General features: G+C 32.0%; 1 protein-coding gene across 1 annotated transcript; it reads right to left on the bottom strand.

The window, feature by feature from the left end:
• Window positions 1–8,052: 8,052 nt before the first annotated feature.
• LOC135685273 (major facilitator superfamily domain-containing protein 8) lies at window positions 8,053–16,821 on the bottom strand. Its single transcript, XM_065201154.2, has 11 exons — window positions 16,369–16,821; window positions 14,700–14,827; window positions 14,377–14,420; window positions 13,114–13,357; window positions 12,629–12,742; window positions 10,522–10,698; window positions 10,198–10,285; window positions 9,524–9,658; window positions 9,102–9,205; window positions 8,754–8,950; window positions 8,053–8,408 (listed from the first exon to the last, which is right to left on the bottom strand). The coding sequence occupies exons 2-11, from the start codon at window positions 14,794–14,796 to the stop codon at window positions 8,208–8,210; spliced, it is 1,401 nt and encodes a 466-aa protein (XP_065057226.2). The 5' UTR covers window positions 14,797–14,827; window positions 16,369–16,821; the 3' UTR covers window positions 8,053–8,207.
• Window positions 16,822–20,042: the final 3,221 nt, after the last annotated feature.

Raw genomic sequence — 20,042 nt, 5'->3', positions numbered from 1 at the left:
AATAATTTTCACTGTGATGATCCGTATTTACAATAAATTGATCAAAGCCTTGGAAGCAGATAAATGTGACGTAAAATCATTCATTTTCACTGTGATGATCCGTATTTACAATAAATTGATTAAAGCTATGGAAGTTGATAAATGTGACGTAAAATCAATAATTTTCATTGTGATGATTGGTATATACAATAAATTGATCAAAGCCTTGGAAGCAGATAAATGTGACGTAAAATCATTCATTTTCACTGTGATGATCCGTATTTACAATAAATTGATTAAAGCTATGGAAGTTGATAAATGTGACGTAAAATCATTCATTTTCACTGTGATGATCCGTATTTACAATAAATTGATTAAAGCCGCGGAAGTAGATAAATGTGACGTAAAATCATTCATTTTCACTGTGATGATCCGTATTTACAATAAATTGATTAAAGCTTTGGAAGTAGATAAATGTGACGTAAAATCATTTATTTTCACTGTGATGATCCGTATTTACAATAAATTGATCAAAGCATTGGAAGCAGATAAATGTGACGTAAAATAATTCATTTTCACTGTGATGATCCGTATTTACAATAAATTGATTAAAGCTATGGAAGTTGATAAATGTGACGTAAAATCAATAATTTTCATTGTCATGATTGGTATATACAATAAATTGATTAAAGGCTTGGAAGTAGATAAATGTGACGTAAAATCATTCATTTTCATTGTGACGATCGATATCTACAATAAAATCATTAAAGCCTTGGAAGTAGATAAATGTGACGTAAAATAATTCATTTTCACTGTGATGATCCGTATTTACAATAAATTGATTAAAGCTATGGAAGTTGATAAATGTGACGTAAAATCAATAATTTTCATTGTCATGATTGATATATACAATAAATTGATTAAAGCCGCGGAAGTAGATAAATGTGACGTAAAATCATTCATTTTCATTGTGATGATTGGGTTTTTACAATAAATTGATTAAAGCCGCGGAAGTAGATAAATGTGACGTAAAATCATTCATTTTCACTGTGATGATCCGTATTTACAATAAATTGATTAAAGCAATGGAAGTTGATAAATGTGACGTAAAATCAATAATTTTCATTGTCATGATTGGTATATACAATAAATTGATTAAAGCCTTGGAAGTAGATAAATGTGACGTAAAATCATTCATTTTCATTGTGACGATCGATATGTACAATAAAATCATTAAAGCCTTGGAAGTAGATAAATGTGACGTAAAATAATTCATTTTCACTGTGATGATCCGTATTTACAATAAATTGATTAAAGCTATGGAAGTTGATAAATGTGACGTAAAATCAATAATTTTCATTGTCATGATTGATATATATAATAAATTGATTAAAGCCGCGGAAGTAGATAAATGTGACGTAAAATCATTCATTTTCACTGTGATGATCCGTATTTACAATAAATTGATTAAAGCTATGGAAGTTGATAAATGTGACGTAAAATCAATAATTTTCATTGTGATGATTGGTATTTAAAATAAATTGATTAAAGCCGCGGAAGTTGTTAAATGTGACGTAAAATCATTCATTTTCATTGTGATGATTGGGTTTTTACAATAAATTGATTAAAGCCGCGGAAGTAGATAAATGTGACGTAAAATCATTCATTTTCACTGTGATGATCCGTATTTACAATAAATTGATTAAAGCAATGGAAGTTGATAAATGTGACGTAAAATCAATAATTTTCACTGTGATGATCCGTATTTACAATAAATTGATCAAAGCCTTGGAAGCAGATAAATGTGACGTAAAATCATTCATTTTCACTGTGATGATCCGTATTTACAATAAATTGATTAAAGCTATGGAAGTTGATAAATGTGACGTAAAATCAATAATTTTCACTGTGATGATCCGTATTTACAATAAATTGATAAAAGCTATGGAAGTTGATAAATGTGACGTAAAATCATTCATTTTCATTGTGATGATCCGTATTTACAATAAATTGATTAAAGCTTTGGAAGTAGATAAATGTGACGTAAAATCATTCATTTTCACTGTGATGATCCGTATTTACAATAAATTGATTAAAGCTATGGAAGTTGATAAATGTGACGTAAAATCAATAATTTTCACTGTGATGATCCGTATTTACAATAAATTGATCAAAGCCTTGGAAGCAGATAAATGTGACGTAAAATCATTCATTTTCACTGTGATGATCCGTATTTACAATAAATTGATTAAAGCTATGGAAGTTGATAAATGTGACGTAAAATCAATAATTTTCATTGTGATGATTGGTATATACAATAAATTGATTAAAGCCTTGGAAGTAGATAAATGTGACGTAAAATCATTCATTTTCACTGTGATGATCCGTACTTACAATAAATTGATTAAAGCTATGGAAGTTGATAAATGTGACGTAAAATCAATAATTTTCATTGTGATGATTGGTATTTAAAAAAAAATTGATTAAAGCCGCGGAAGTTGTTAAATGTGACGTAAAATCATTCATTTTCATTGTGATGATTGGTATTTACAATAAATTGATTAAAGCCGCGGAAGTAGATAAATGTGACGTAAAATAATTCATTTTCACTGTGATGATCCGTATTCACAATAAATTGATTAAAGCTATGGAAGTTGATAAATGTGACGTAAAATCAATAATTTTCATTGTGATGATTGGTATATACAATAAATTGATTAAAGCCTTGGAAGTAGATAAATGTGACGTAAAATCATTCATTTTCATTGTGATGATTGGTATATACAATAAATTGATTAAAGCCGCGGAAGTAGATAAATGTGACGTAAATCATTCATTTTCACTGTGATGATCCGTATTTACAATAAATTGACTAAAGCTATGGAAGTTGATAAAAGTGACGTAAAATCATTCATTTTCACTGTGATGATCCGTATTTACAATAAATTGATTAAAGCTATGGAAGTAGATAAATGTGACGTAAAATCATTCATTTTCACTGTGATGATCCGTATTTACAATAAATTGATTAAAGCCTTGGAAATTGATAAATGTGACGTAAAATCATTAATTTTCATTGTGATGATTGGTATATACAATAAATTGATTAAAGCCTTGGAAGTAGATAAATGTGACGTAAAATCATTTATTTTCATTGTGATGATTGGTATATACAATAAATTGATTAAAGCCGCGGAAGTAGATAAATGTGACGTAAAATCATTCATTTTCACTGTGATGATCCGTATTTACAATAAATTGATTAAAGCTATGGAAGTTGATAAATGTGACGTAAAATCAATAATTTTCATTGTGATGATTGGTATTTAAAATAAATTGATTAAAGCCGCGGAAGTTGTTAAATGTGACGTAAAATAATTCATTTTCACTGTGATGATCCGTATTTACAATAAATTGATTAAAGCTATGGAAGTTGATAAATGTGACGTAAAATCAATAATTTTCATTGTGATGATTGGTATATACAATAAATTGATTAAAGCCTTGGAAGTAGATAAATGTGACGTAAAATCATTCATTTTCATTGTGATGATTGGTATATACAATAAATTGATTAAAGCCGCGGAAGTAGATAAATGTGACGTAAATCATTCATTTTCACTGTGATGATCCGTATTTACAATAAATTGATTAAAGCTATGGAAGTTGATAAAAGTGACGTAAAATCATTCATTTTCACTGTGATGATCCGTATTTACAATAAATTGATTAAAGCTATGGAAGTAGATAAATGTGACGTAAAATCATTCATTTTCACTGTGATGATCCGTATTTACAATAAATTGATTAAAGCCTTGGAAGTTGATAAATGTGACGTAAAATCATTAATTTTCATTGTGATGATTGGTATATACAATAAATTGATTAAAGCCTTGGAAGTAGATAAATGTGACGTAAAATCATTTATTTTCATTGTGATGATTGGTATATACAATAAATTGATTAAAGCCGCGGAAGTAGATAAATGTGACGTAAAATCATTCATTTTCACTGTGATGATCCGTATTTACAATAAATTGATTAAAGCTATGGAAGTTGATAAATGTGACGTAAAATCAATAATTTTCATTGTGATGATTGGTATTTAAAATAAATTGATTAAAGCCGCGGAAGTTGTTAAATGTGACGTAAAATCATTCATTTTCACTGTGATGATCCGTATTTACAATAAATTGATTAAAGCTATGGAAGTTGATAAATGTGACGTAAAATCAATAATTTTCATTTTGATGATTGGTATTTAATATAAATTGATTAAAGCCGCGGAAGTTGTTAAATGTGACGTAAAATCATTCATTTTCATTGTGATGATTGGTATTTACAATAAATTGATTAAAGCCGCGGAAGTAGATAAATGTGACGTAAAATCATTCATTTTCACTGTGATGATCCGTATTTACAATAAATTGATTAAAGCTATGGAAGTTGATAAATGTGACGTAAAATCAATAATTTTCACTGTGATGATCCGTATTTACAATAAATTGATCAAAGCCTTGGAAGCAGATAATTGTGACGTAAAATCATTCATTTTCACTGTGATGATCCGTATTTACAATAAATTGATTAAAGCTATGGAAGTTGATAAATGTGACGTAAAATCATTCATTTTCACTGTGATGATCCGTATTTACAATAAATTGATTAAAGCCGCGGAAGTAGATAAATGTGACGTAAAATCATTCATTTTCACTGTGATGATCCGTATTTACAATAAATTGATTAAAGCTTTGGAAGTAGATAAATGTGACGTAAAATCATTTATTTTCACTGTGATGATCCGTATTTACAATAAATTGATCAAAGCATTGGAAGCAGATAAATGTGACGTAAAATAATTCATTTTCACTGTGATGATCCGTATTTACAATAAATTGATTAAATCTATGGAAGTTGATAAATGTGACGTAAAATCAATAATTTTCATTGTCATGATTGGTATATACAATAAATTGATTAAAGCCTTGGAAGTAGATAAATGTGACGTAAAATCATTCATTTTCATTGTGACGATCGATATCTACAATAAAATCATTAAAGCCTTGGAAGTAGATAAATGTGACGTAAAATAATTCATTTTCACTGTGATGATCCGTATTTACAATAAATTGATTAAAGCTATGGAAGTTGATAAATGTGACGTAAAATCAATAATTTTCATTGTCATGATTGATATATACAATAAATTGATTAAAGCCGCGGAAGTAGATAAATGTGACGTAAAATCATTCATTTTCATTGTGATGATTGGGTTTTTACAATAAATTGATTAAAGCCGCGGAAGTAGATAAATGTGACGTAAAATCATTCATTTTCACTGTGATGATCCGTATTTACAATAAATTGATTAAAGCAATGGAAGTTGATAAATGTGACGTAAAATCAATAATTTTCATTGTCATGATTGGTATATACAATAAATTGATTAAAGCCTTGGAAGTAGATAAATGTGACGTAAAATCATTCATTTTCATTGTGACGATCGATATCTACAATAAAATCATTAAAGCCTTGGAAGTAGATAAATGTGACGTAAAATAATTCATTTTCACTGTGATGATCCGTATTTACAATAAATTGATTAAAGCTATGGAAGTTGATAAATGTGACGTAAAATCAATAATTTTCAGTGTCATGATTGATATATACAATAAATTGATTAAAGCCGCGGAAGTAGATAAATGTGACGTAAAATCATTCATTTTCACTGTGATGATCCGTATTTACAATAAATTGATTAAAGCTATGGAAGTTGATAAATGTGACGTAAAATCAATAATTTTCATTGTGATGATTGGTATTTAAAATAAATTGATTAAAGCCGCGGAAGTTGTTAAATGTGACGTAAAATCATTCATTTTCATTGTGATGATTGGGTTTTTACAATAAATTGATTAAAGCCGCGGAAGTAGATAAATGTGACGTAAAATCATTCATTTTCACTGTGATGATCCGTATTTACAATAAATTGATTAAAGCAATGGAAGTTGATAAATGTGACGTAAAATCAATAATTTTCACTGTGATGATCCGTATTTACAATAAATTGATCAAAGCCTTGGAAGCAGATAAATGTGACGTAAAATCATTCATTTTCACTGTGATGATCCGTATTTACAATAAATTGATTAAAGCTATGGAAGTTGATAAATGTGACGTAAAATCAATAATTTTCACTGTGATGATCCGTATTTACAATAAATTGATAAAAGCTATGGAAGTTGATAAATGTGACGTAAAATCATTCATTTTCACTGTGATGATCCGTATTTACAATAAATTGATTAAAGCTTTGGAAGTAGATAAATGTGACGTAAAATCATTCATTTTCACTGTGATGATCCGTATTTACAATAAATTGATTAAAGCTATGGAAGTTGATAAATGTGACGTAAAATCAATAATTTTCACTGTGATGATCCGTATTTACAATAAATTGATCAAAGCCTTGGAAGCAGATAAATGTGACGTAAAATCATTCATTTTCACTGTGATGATCCGTATTTACAATAAATTGATTAAAGCCGCGGAAGTAGATAAATGTGACGTAAAATCATTCATTTTCACTGTGATGATCCGTATTTACAATAAATTGATTAAAGCTTTGGAAGTAGATAAATGTGACGTAAAATCATTTATTTTCACTGTGATGATCCGTATTTACTATAAATTGATCAAAGCCTTGGAAGCAGATAAATGTGACGTAAAATACTTCATTTTCACTGTGATGATCCGTATTTACAATAAATTGATTAAAGCTATGGAAGTTGATAAATGTGACGTAAAATCAATAATTTTCATTGTGATGAGTGGTATATACAATAAATTGATTAAAGCCGTAGAAGTAGATAAATGTGACGTAAAATCATTCATTTTGATTGTGATGATTGGTATATACAATAAATTGATTAAAGCCGCGGAAGTAGATAAATGTGATATAAAATCATTCATTTTTATTGTGATAATTGGTATGTACAATAAATCGATTAAAGCCGTGGAAGTAGATAAATGTGACGTAAAATCATTCATTTGATAGTCCTTTTTTAGATAAACAATAATTTTAATTCAATCGTGGAACTCGTTAGATTTGTCGTAAAATCGTTATTTTCGATAGTTCTGATTGATATAAACAATTAATGTCTGCAGAAAATATTCAAAAAATATATAATGACGCATTTCAAGAGATTACTGACAAGAATATTAGAAATAAACTTGCCAGAAACATTATACGAGCAATTCCTTTTGCAATAATTTCGAAAACCAAGAAATGAGGCGAGAAAATGAGAAAAGTTTTCCATTTTTCTCTACTGATAATAAACCATTTAGCAAAATAATAAAGAGGAACGGTGGTTGAAGTTCAGCTGGAAAATGAAACTTTACAGAGAAATGTTTGAAAATCTTTGTCTTCTAGAGATTTTGAATTTGCCTATTATTAAAAAACTTGATTCTATTTGGCCGTTCTTGAAAATAGTTTTTGCTTTGATGTCTGGAAGCAATCTATCAATACCGAACCCGAATTAACTAACTTGACATTGACGGCACACCAGGGATGTAGTCGTAATACTTCAACAAGATGGGTTCTATGAAATGTCCATTTTGTTCTTGTCATGTAATCATTGCAATTTGAACATGACGAGGTTAATGTTTCTCCGATCTTTGGTTGAGCATTCACTACTTGGGCTAAAAACAACGATACCATTGGAAGGGCCAGGGTGGCTGGAGGGAAACTTTTTTGAACATTGAAGGTGATGGGTCAACATGTTTATATTACTCTGGGAATCAGTGAAAGCCACCACCCGGATTGTGGCGAGAAAAACTCTTAGATATGACATTCTAAGGATAGCCAGAAAATTAATGTTCGCAGTATCGATATGGAAGAACTTTCTTTCTAATAGTAATGACTCATTGGTTGAAAAGTGAATTGACACATTTTATCTTGCTACTACTGTAATAACTATTAAAGAAAAACTTAATGTTTGAATCTCTGGCGGCCAAAACATCAACAATGAAGGAACGCAATATAAAGTTTTGTGAATTATTCTATCCTATATCAAGAAGAAAGTATTAAGCTTGGTATCCACAAAGTCTCTTATTCAGACAAACAATAGCAAGTCATCCCAAGTTTAAACAAAGGTATTTTTTAATAGGAAGTTCAACTCTCATTCAAAAATATCTAGCAAAAGTTCAAACAGTTTAATTTCCAGACTCTAGTTTTTCTTTATGTATTCTTCAAAAGGTACTAGTCTGCTATAGAAATAAGTGAATACTAGGATAAAAAGTGATAAAATAGAAGCAATCGTAATAAATACATATCTGGGTCCCAAATGTTCGTAAATATACGCCAGTAGCAATGGTGATATGATCCCTGATAGACACGAATTGGCAGACATAGCAGCAATATAAAAACCCTGTGGGAAAACAACATTTGTTTGTATAAGTCTTCTATTGTCTTTAAGATTTTTTGTAAAAAGACTATAATGAAAAATGATATCTGAAAAGTTTGTCCTTAAAGTTAAAAAGGCAAAAGTAAATAATATCAATATCCTATGTTGATCTTTTGTTTCATAGCAAAACAAAACAAGAAGGTCTAGGTAGACGATAGACAGAAAATGCCTCTAATGATTTTTATTTTGTAGAAGAATGTCATTGAAAAATTGAATATATTATGCTCAGAGGAAACTTTTTCTGCTCATTTTCACCATAAACTAATTGAAACACAATGAAAAAGAAATTTTGAAGTTAAAAGATAGTACCTGTTTTCTTGGACCAATAACTTTTGAATACAATCCATATATTATTAGTAATGTCAGCATGAAGCCAATCATGGTTATCAATTCAGCAGTTATTAATTGCCAAAATTGTATTTTAGGTGTATTTTTACACCAATGGTATTTAGCTGGACATCCTTCTTTCAAAAGAATTTTGGTCAGATTACCAGCTCTGATAAGCTCTAAAATTGAAAAGACGGCATATGATTATTCTGGAATTAGGTTGGGAATTTTTTATGCATAGGATACTTACTTAAATCGTATATTTTATTAAAAAGCAATTTATAATCATCTTACTATTATATCATGTCAGTAAACCGTATTGGAGCTCACCGTTTGTTTGAAGAGTTGGATATGTGTTTCCCCACGGTAAAAATGTGACAACGCCTAACAGTGCAATTGTACATCCTACCAAAACCATTTGTCTTTCATCCATTCTTAATCAAAACAGAAGTTAGAAAATCATTTTGAAAAACAATTCAATAACTTGAATAGGAAAGTTGGTTTGAATTAATAAAGCATTTTAACATTCATATTTTAATAGGGAGAATCTTTAGAGACGTCTTTTGGGCGAATCGGTTTAATTTAGTTCGCTACAAGCAATTAAAGATGAAAAGAATGTCATAAACTGTTTGCCAAAGTCATAATAAGGGGCATGTTGAAATGTAAATTATTTTCCTTGATTAATTGAATGCAAGGGTATATTTTGAATCTATAGCATGTATTGGGTAATTGAATAATAACCAAAGCATCACCTTTGTGATGTGCACTTAATGAATCCAAGCGATAGAAATGCAATAGGTCCAAGAGAAGACAGCAAGATGCCAGCATTGAAAACTGCCGTTTGTTTGGTAAAGGCTAATTCATCTAACATGAGTGGAGCGGTCAGCCTTAAAGGTAATATGAGCAACAAATATTTGAATTTTCGTCAAGAATGCTGAAGTTTGCCAAAAAGCTAATGGAGTTTGATTTACAAAAATTTTCTTTGATATAAATACTGTTATGAACAGAGAAAAATTGAAAAAAGAAAGTCATTTTCAGAAATCAGAACTGTAAGTAACAGGAAACGATGACTGCAGCCCGAAATTTTTGAGTAATACAATCTTTGAAATAACGGAAACAGCTTCTTTGTAAACAGTCTCAACGTCCAAAGCAATGCATTTGAGGGGATTCTCTCCTATTTTAAGGCACATATTTATCAAGGAATGTGCTTGCTGTAAGTAATTGTTACCAGAAAGTTACATGCATGTCTTTTGCTATCAAAGGTTTGTCGAGGTATAATGGAATTGCTATAAATTGTTTATACATAATCTAATATAATGCGGCTAGTGAGATAGTTGGTTGTTACAGAATTGCCAAGAAAAGTAAGTTAGAGCAATAGAAATGTATTATTATTCATTAATCTTAGTAACTGATAATGATTTCTTACGTCTCGAGTGCTGAAAAAACAACATAGATAACAAAATAGGAAATTGCGACCAAAATCATTGCAAAAGTGTCCGGTTTTGGCAATTCACCTGAAATGATGAATGACAAAAATTTGAGTTTTTGAATATTTAGCGGATAAAGACGTTGAATGAAGTAACATATCTAATTTGATATTCATAGTAAACAAATAATATCATCAATTTCAGTATTCGTCATGATGAAAATATGACATTCTATCAAATTGTTGCAGACGTTACGTTTAGTTCAAAAAACCGAAAAGTTTTGCATAGGTTAAGGAATATATATGATTATATTTAAAAATCACATGTTTTATTTTCTTTGTCTCTTTGTAGGTTGTACTCCTTAAACCAGATCAATACTGAAGGATAACAAATAGTCTGCATAAACATTCCGAGCCATCCAGGAGCGTTGAAGACGTCAAGGATGATAAACGAATGACGGTATTCACTTTTGAGAACGATTGCCAGAAAAGCTGAAAGCCCTGAAACAGGAACGTTATCATAATTGAGTCTGCATTCGTTGCTCATCATAGTTTATTAAAACTGAGCAGATTTTAATGAGATAGTCAGACTTGAAAAAGCTTAAATATGCAAAATTTTAATTGTATTAGACACCAGATATTATTGACAAATTTTTTTGTTAATTTCAAACCCCTTTTATGTGACGGTTTCCTTTAGCTAATTTTGCAATGCGGTATTTTCTAAACAACGCAAAATCGGGGGCAGGTTCCACGGCAAATTTGTATGAAACTTATTTGAGGTATTATTAATGCTATTCATATTCATTTTATTCATGATAGTCCTTAAATAACAGATTTACTAAATTAAATAGAGCTAGTTAAACATGAGACAAAAAAAGAAACAAATCGAAACAAGCCTTAAACTGGACTACCAGGAGGTCATATTAGGGATATCTTAAATCTGTATAGATTTTACTTAATTGGCCTAAGAAATAGGATTTTCATTCTGTGCTTAAAAAGGTCAGTAGATTCAAAATTTTAAATGTCATTTGGGATATCATTCCAGACTTTGCAACGCCGTAAAAAACCTTTCTTTGAAAGTTCCAGCTGTAGTTTAGGTATTTGGAGATCGTTTATTCTCGTATTTTGAGATCTGAGTTCTCCTTAAAAACTTCTCCTTGAGAATTTCTGGGCACATTTCCTTGAGAATTTTGAGTACAATTGTGGCCCGGCCATTTGTCATAACCTTCTCAACAATTAATCGTGTGGTTGGTATCTGACCTTAATAGGGGCTGATTCAATAAGGTAAAATGCCCTGTTCTGTATCATTTGTATTATCTGTGTGCGTATGTGGTTGAAAAAAATTAAATTTTATTGCATCAGAATTTAAACGTCATTCTTTTAACGGAGAATGGTAAAAATGTATCTTGTTCGGCTTTGGCCAAAGTTTCTTCACACTTGCTGGGTCTGTGATTGGCTCATAGGCGAGAGAGGCCACGTGATTTGACGCTAGCTCTCAGCAAATCAAGAGTTGAGCCTTATGCTCCATTTGAATAGATGCAATTATAGATATAATCATGGTTTCTGGTAAAATATATCGAAATCTCTTCATTCACAAAACATCTTGCTTTGCTAACTTTGCTCCTTACCTTCATTTATTTCCACTAAAATTTGCAAGCAGCAGCAAGAGGTTTTGCCATTTTTTAAAGTACAACAATTTAATATTTTTAGGATACGAAGTGCAACAGGGATGTAACCGCTTTTGTTTTGAATATGAATAAAATATCTGATACAAACATAATAAATCAAAACTTAAAAAAATGTTTTTTGGTCTTTAAAGCATAATGTTAGAAATGAAATTAAGCAATAGAAAATTATCTTTCTGCAGTTATAATTCTCTCACCATTTTCAGAAACTTTAAACAAGAGACATTCATAAGAAATTAGTTAATTGTACATGCAATAAAGTTTTCTAACAGTCTTTAAGAGAAAATCCTTGTTTACATTTCTGACTGCCATCATTCTCTCTGTTACCTGTTGTTTGGAATTTATTAACTTTGACATGTTATGGTTTGTGAAAGAAAATAGGAAATGTCCACGCATAGCTGCAGACAATTCTTACCATTTTGTGGCAGTATCATGACACGCCGAGCTGAGAAGAGCTAGTTTAATTTCAGCTCATCATTAAAAGATCAGCTATTGTAACCTTATTCCACTTTTTTCAGATGTGTATTTGTCAGTTTATAAAAATATATTTTTGCTATTTCCTTTAGATATTCCTAGTTCAAATCAGCACAGACAGATTCCCGTAATTTTGAATTTTCCTTTCATCAATGTGTAATAAGGGCATTCTTTATAAATGAAAAACAATAGTGCATTTCCCTCCTATATTTCCAAAACAAAGCTCGTCATATTAATTCAATTCGGAGGAATTTCTCAAGATTAATGGTTACCTGGTCCAATTGCAAATCCTAAAGCCTCAAATGTAGAAAGAAAAGCAAAGCTCATCTTTTTCTCCTTCACAGTCGTTGAATGTGCCAAGACTGTACGACAAACAACCACTTGACCTAGTAAGAATAGCACAGAAGAAAGGATAATTAATTGACCATACCTAAATAGAGAGCATTTGAGGCTATCACAGTGATATGCCATGATGGGTCAGTACTTAGAGTTGTAGACTTCAGCTGAAAGATTCGTGCGTAGGTTAACTGACATGAGGTTAATAAGTCTTAAGTAAGGTTAGTAAGCAGCTCCTAGCGATTTTAGGTTTAAGAGACAAGAGGTGTGTCTCGATCGAGAAGAAGGGCCATGGCACTGCTTCATAAAAACTATATCTCATAGTCGTAAAAACTACCTTCGGAAGTTTGGAATTGTGCCAGCAAACAGGTGATAATTTGTTAAATACCTATTCAATACCAGGCAAAAATGATTTTCGTACCGCTAGAAAAACCAGTTGAAAATTTTGCCACTATAAGCATGGTTAGACCATTGCTTCCAGGAAATGCTGCTGCAAGAGCATACAGACAAGCTGCAGAGAACTTGAGCAGAATGCAGGCAAGAAGAGGCGCCCGGGCTCCATGGATTTTATGCCATGCATAAAAAGCAGGCAAACCCATCAGCTGCCCGAGACAATAACCACCATTTGCTATGCCAAGATGGCTTGGTTTCACCAGCTGATCAATCTAAAAAGATGAGAACGAGAAATATATCGAGCGTACCGTAATTTTTAAAACTAATCAAAATGTAGAAAATATAGTAATAATCTTTAGCTGTCTGGAAGGAATAAAAAGATTATGGAGTTTGTTTGAGAAATATGTTCTGAATGACTTCTGCAAGGCAACGCAGATGCAAGGCAATTTTCATGCTATAACCTCTTAAAATTCATTTTTTTGGCTTTTTTGTATTTTTTGAAGTGGAATCCGCAAGTATTTCTCTCTTAGACGAAAATTCCAGGACACAACTATTTCTTGAATGAGTTGATGCAATTAAAATTTTATATTTAAAGTCTCGCCAAATCACTAACGTTTCCGAAAAACTACAGCTTTTCGAAACGATAACTCAGAATAAAAACGCCTACAGCTGAAAATGATCAGGATACATCTATTTCTGACATGCAATGATGACTTTGGTAAAAGAATTGAGTCAAGATCATTTAAGTAGTTAAAGATTTACTTACAATGTATTCTTTGAATGTAGCTGCTATTATTTAGCTGCTGAGTATGAATGACAAAAAATTTAGAGCCAAAAAGTTCAAAGAAAGACAAATGTCTTGCATGAATTAAATTTGGCATCAAAGGCAAAAATGCATGCTGGGAGGCGATTTTTCCTGGGATTTTTTGGCTACGGAACATTTTTAATCGGCCAGGTCTTTTAAATATAGCATTTCCACACTAAAAACATTTTAAGATATTTAACCTTTTTTATTGTGATAATAATTGGTCATCAACGGCGTTAATGCATTTTATGAATTGATGTTTCCTTGAATTTTTGGGCATAAAATTTATCTTCTTATCAAACACCTAGAATATAGTTTCTTTTTTGGCTTGTAAACAGCACTTTTTGGATTAAGCTTAAAAATTGCGAAAAGGACTTTGTTGAAAAATCAATTTTACCAATAAAGAAACTAAAAGGTGAAAAGTGCTAATCTAAGATTAATTTAATTTAATCTAATAACAAAAAACAACTTTAAACTTAATCATACCTTTTTCATATAAGGCCAGAGTGATGGCATTGTGATTGCATAGTCTGTAATTGGTGAAAGAAACTCATTGTCCATTCTGAAAATCTCAATCATTGTTTAATCACAAATTCAATAATTGATACCATAGCAAATTATCTTCTCATATGATTTCGCTCCCAGAAGAAGAAGGAGAACTCTTGATATCAACGCCAATTACATTTTCCGCTGCATTATATAACTGTATAAAGAATTTAAGTTTTGTTGTTTTCCTTCTTCTTTAAGATTTTGTTGAAAAAGCTTGTAATGTTTGAGAAATATGAACAGAATGGCACAAATACTCTTACCCGTTGAACTGAAGAGGGTAATCAAGAAGATGACATAGATTGATCTTCTTCTTAGTTTGCGATCCTCTGGCAACTCAACATCTTCAAAGGTAGACATTTTACTCTTTTGGGAATCGTCATTTGAATGTCTGAATAAGGTAAGTAAGAAAAATTCGCATGAAAAAGGTAAAACCATAAAGCTTTTATAAAGCTTGTTTCAGAGAACAGACTGTCTGTTCTTTGACAGATACATTTCATTCTCAAAACTTCCGTAATAATTTTACTGTCCACTGTGACAATACTTGATTTTTATTAAAAGTACGAAATGAAAAGCCGATAAAATATGGTTGCACGGTGCAGGCTCCAAAACAAAGCCGTCCTGAGATGGGATAATTCCTTATCGAGCGGTTAGTTAAGTCAAAATCTTGCAAACAATCGTAAAAACTGATAACAGCATTGGAATTAACATTTCATCATTATGCCTTTTACTAAGAACAAGTTCTACAAGCCTTATTGCTTGCCATGACATTTAACACTTCATCTAGTGTATGATTACCAAATTTTTGTATATATGCACCCGTTGTATGGCTCACAGGTGACTGTTTTCCTTTTGAGGATTGGGACCAAGTTAAATGTTGGGAAGGGGGGTCTTTGTGAGTGATGGAAAATCATTTTTTACCAACAAAAGTTTTTTTAAACATGTAAATTTACCGCCGAGTTATCTTAAGGTTTCAGGGGGTGTGACACCCCTATACACCCCCGCACGTGCTTGGATCTTATATAATTATAGGCACACAGTTTATGGACAACCTTCAAACAAGCTCTTAAATAACATTTCCACGGAAATAGATCATCTTGCGATTTTTAAAATAAAAATACCAGCAAACGACACTTATCCAGGATAACAATTAGAAATGATGTTTAATTGGAAAATACATTTGCAGCTCATATGCAAAGGCTGCATCTGATTGAAAAAATAATGTTGAAGTTTTTAGCAAAATATCTGTCTAGAAATACATTAAAGAAGCTGAATAAATTATACTCAAGCTCCAATCTTCTGTGTGAAACCAATAATATAACACTTGGTAAAGTACGTCCTTATTTTCCAGGGGGGCTCAGCCGCCCCTCGGTTTTTGTCAGGAGGGGCTGAAGCCCCAGAGCCCCCCTGACTTTACGCCTATGCCTGATTACATAAGAGACCCTATTCCAGTACTGCAGTGACCTAGTTCATTTTTTAGAAACAGCCGGTAGTAGGGCATTCGAGATGCTAATTTTTGAATTTCATATTAAAGTATTTTTCTTAAAACTAAACGCTTCGATTAAAGATCAGTCATATCTCCTCACAAACCATGTCACACATTCCCTTGTATTTTTGAGTATTTCTATGTAAGAGGCTGTTTTTCTTTTATGTTAAGGTCTAGGTGTAATCTGGGTATCTTTTCTGCAGTGTATGTAACGTAGCTTGCATTTAGTAATATTTTATTTTAGTAACGTGATGTCTTGAAACTTCATGTAATTTATCTGGATAAAAAAATGTCTAAAGAAAATGATATTCTTAATTATGAACTTCCAATCACAATGATAACAAGAACATCTTATTTCAAAACTTTCATGACTCTGTAGTTTTCAAAATGTCATGAACATTCCAACACAAACATAATTAATGAAAAATAATATTAAGTGCAATTACCAGAGTCGTCCAATCAGCTCACATTCAGTGATCAAATATTGTTTATCCAAGAGCATTAGCCGCCATTCAGAAACTTGTTTTTTTTCGTGCAAGCAAGGTGGGCACCTTTCAGAAAAAGCAACTCGATTATTGTTAACTGCTTTTCTGGACACTAGAAGGCTCGAAGTTCTCCTGATTCTAAAGGAACCAAACCACGACGCATATCGATGATCGATTGGTTAGACCTACATAAAAGGCCTTTTGTTAACAATCCAATCAGCAACATTAGAATATTCTTATGGGTTTTTGAATTCTAAACAGGTCACAGCGTTTATTGTAAACTATAATATATTGACTTGCCCCGAAACGATTTCCTCCAGGAATGTCTGTTTTGAAAGGGCTGTGAATGAAAACATCTAACTTTAAATTTAAGCTGTTGGCAGTGTGCTTATATTTGATTATTTTATCACACACCTTTGGAGCTAAAATAAGAGTGCTAGGCATGGACTGTTGATCATTTTTTACACAAAGCAAGATATGGAGCAAAATGGAAAGTATGCTGTTCACATATGAAAGCCCTGTTTTTCCATATCGATTTGATACAATTAAATACATAAAAGGAGATCTGAGATGGGACCAAAGATGGAAGAAGAAAGTATTTTTCTTACCTTAGGACAATTGTTGTCTAAAAGTGCAATACGTGGTCGAAACAGCTCAAGATAAAAACGTGTCCTGAAAATAGGATAATTTACATATTGGTACAAGAAATGGTTCAAAGCGACGAAGAATATTATTTCAATCAATTTCTATATTTATCTACTTTCAAAATATGATTTCCCTAGAATCGGATGAAACGTAGCGAGATTGCGAAAATCAGGAAGCCTATTTGAAACCCTCCACAAATTCTTCTCTTTTTTCTCTCTTTGCCAAGTTGTTTTGACTTTGCCTTTATTTTTCCTGAGAACTACTAGTGACTCGAAATGTTGCGCAATTTTACTCTTACACCTTATTTTCCAAACTCGTACAAATTGTGCAATGTGGATTATTCTTGTCATCGTTTGACAGCAATTCATTCTATCCCTGTACATTTCCTGTACTTGTTTTTCCTTGTCCATTGTTTATTTCATGCGGCAATACCTTTCCCCATGTCGTGTTTCATACTCAGCAGTCAAGCTCAAGCTAAAATCTAAATTGTTTGGGAGGCGAATCGCGACACCGCAGTGACGCCCGTCGAACAGTCATTGCACGTTCGCATTGCATCATGTTACTGTTATGACTTGAGTCAAAGAAATTGTTACCATCAAGTTTGTATTGGACTCAACTGCTGAATCAAAATAGTTTTTGTTGCTGCTTGCTTTGGTTCGATCATCAACATTGCCGAAGATCTTGGTTAACTTTGCAACTCCAAGGGAACTGTTTGCCTAATGCCGTTCAGATCAACTGAACCTGGAACTAACAAAAATCTAAAAACCTGAAAAACATTTACTTTAAAAAACCCCAAATCAAGAAAATCTCCCATTACCTTCAATTGAATGAAATCCTCACGAATTTAGCCGCCGTTGTCAGCAGAGGATAGTCCAATATATCGCTTGAAAACTTTTACTAGTGCGTAGGTGCCATGACGCTGAGCGCTGATACGTTGAAAATGGAAGAGAAAATGGTTTAAATCAACCAATTCTTTGGGTATGTGTCAGTAAGGAGTTTTTCTTGATAGAAACACCAACTCCTTTTTACAATTACATATAATAGTTTTAATGTGATTCAAGATGTTCATTATTTGTAATGAAACATCAAAATACAAGTCAGATGAGGCCCTTTTTGGAACAAATGGTTTCACTGTATCAGATTTCGAGGGGACCTTCCGGCCACGAACTGGTAGGCCGGTGTGCCCGTCGACCATTGCATAAGATGCTAGATTTTAGTTTCTGGTAGGCCCCTGGAAAAGTTTAGTGTTTCGCTATTTATTTTTTCGCACTTGGCTCAATAACTAGGCTTCAGCCTTCTCACATTCTTACACTGATATCCCCCTTTGGCAAAATTACAGGCCTAAAAAGTGCTTACATAATTTATAATTACATCTGAAAAACAGAAATAGCAATTTTTGATATCTCCCACTTTGCTTTAGAATTCGATATTTTATTTTCCAGCTGCCAAGCGAAGCAGCTCCTACGTGAGCTTTGACATGAACAATGGATAACAAAATAAACAAAACGTTTCATGGTAAAAATATCATTTGCAAGTAAGATCCATATCAATCTTGCTTATTGCAAGATTCTCTGTCGTCTAGAGTCAATTATTGTACAGAAGTATCAAAATATTCTCCTTTTCTTTTTACTTAAGGATTTCTATCACCCATATTTTACAGACACATTTTTCGTTTGCAGCTGCTTCCCCCCAAATATTCTACATTTTAAGAGTAAGTATCTTACCGCAAGAAAACATCCTTTTGTTCCATTTTTGTTCATATCATTAAATTTTTGCTTCTTAATATCATTTGTTTAAAACCGATCTCGAAAAACTATGCTTTTATTTCAGAAATAATTAATTTCCTTATGTGCATGTGATCGGCTGACTTTTTGTTTTGCTTTATATCTTGCTTCATGTCAGAATTTTTTAGCAGTCGAAGCTTGCTTTGCTTATTACCAGCCCTTCAAATTTTTCTTGCATCACCTTTTTGCTTTAGAATCGAGAAATAGACTCGTGTTTAGGCACATTGCTTACTTATTTGCAGCTCTAGTCAATTGTTGAATATTGACACATTGGCAATTAAGCTTCTTGTATGTTGAAAGAAAAAAGATGATTCTTGCATGGTCTCAATAAAGAAGTTGCTGTAAGTGCTCTTGATAAAATTGTTCCTGCAATGATATTATTAAATAAAGAATTAAATTGAGCAAATTAATCTGGAGATTGTTGCAAGAATGCCGTGTGAAATGATCGAAGTTAATTAGTTCAACGCACAGCGCAGAGCATAGCATCACAAAGAATTTGCAAGGTTTTGATACATCGAGTCAGCATACGAAGAGAAACAACTACTGAATTTATTTCAACCAATTAATTTTTTGAGTGATACAACATTTTTTTTCAAATAGCCTGACAGTTATCGAAATCAGTTGTCATCATCTCAAGTCATGTTCTGTGAGGTACAGAAGGAGAGATTCGGCGGAGAGTCCCTTTTTATACGCCCATTGATTCTGTTGTATGGTATCTTCAAGATGTTTGTCAAGTGATATACCTTTTTTGGAACGATTCGAAAGCGAAGCCATTTGGATTCGTACCTTCATCGTCGCCGTGTAAACGGGAAGATACGGATCCGCAAAGGCACGGCAGTAAAACGAGACTGTTGCTGGGGTCAATGGAGGCTATTTCAATTGCAGCACTCATCGTACAACGAAGAAAGTACTCTCCCACCCCAACTCTTTTTTCCACAGTCGACAGCCTTTCTAAACCCTGTCTTCATCTTGTTTTTTTTCTTTTCTCCTTTTCTCTTGTAATTTTTTCTTTATCTTGACTATTTGGAAAGTCCTTTGTTGCTGTTTGGAAAGTCCTCTGTTGGATAGGCCTCGATAAATTTAAGTAGAATGTCTTCGTATTTCAACATAACAGTCCCCCAGTCTTCTCTATTTTGCATTTTAGCAGCATTGTAACCCAAATCTAATTTCATCAACAAAGCTGTCTCCTCGTCTGTCGATGTAAAA

The sequence above is a fragment of the Rhopilema esculentum genome, chromosome 15 (assembly GCF_057945365.1).
Source record: "Rhopilema esculentum isolate cy_ngs chromosome 15, ASM5794536v1, whole genome shotgun sequence".
NCBI lineage: Eukaryota > Metazoa > Cnidaria > Scyphozoa > Rhizostomeae > Rhizostomatidae > Rhopilema > Rhopilema esculentum.
This window is presented reverse-complemented; position numbering and strand designations above follow the sequence as displayed.

What these genes read in the sequence shown, in the direction of transcription:
- LOC135685273 (XM_065201154.2), bottom strand. Translation starts at nt 14,796, where the DNA reads ATGTCTACCTTTGAAGATGTTGAGTTGCCAGAGGATCGCAAACTAAGA. An exon ending in TTCAACTGGTTTTTCTAGCG is followed by an intron (nt 12,743 to 13,113) that starts GTACGAAAATCA and finishes TATTCTTACTAG; the next exon opens with GTCAAGTGGTTGTTTGTCGT. An exon ending in AGGATTTGCAATTGGACCAG is followed by an intron (nt 10,699 to 12,628) that starts GTAACCATTAAT and finishes TTCCTGTTTCAG; the next exon opens with GGCTTTCAGCTTTTCTGGCA.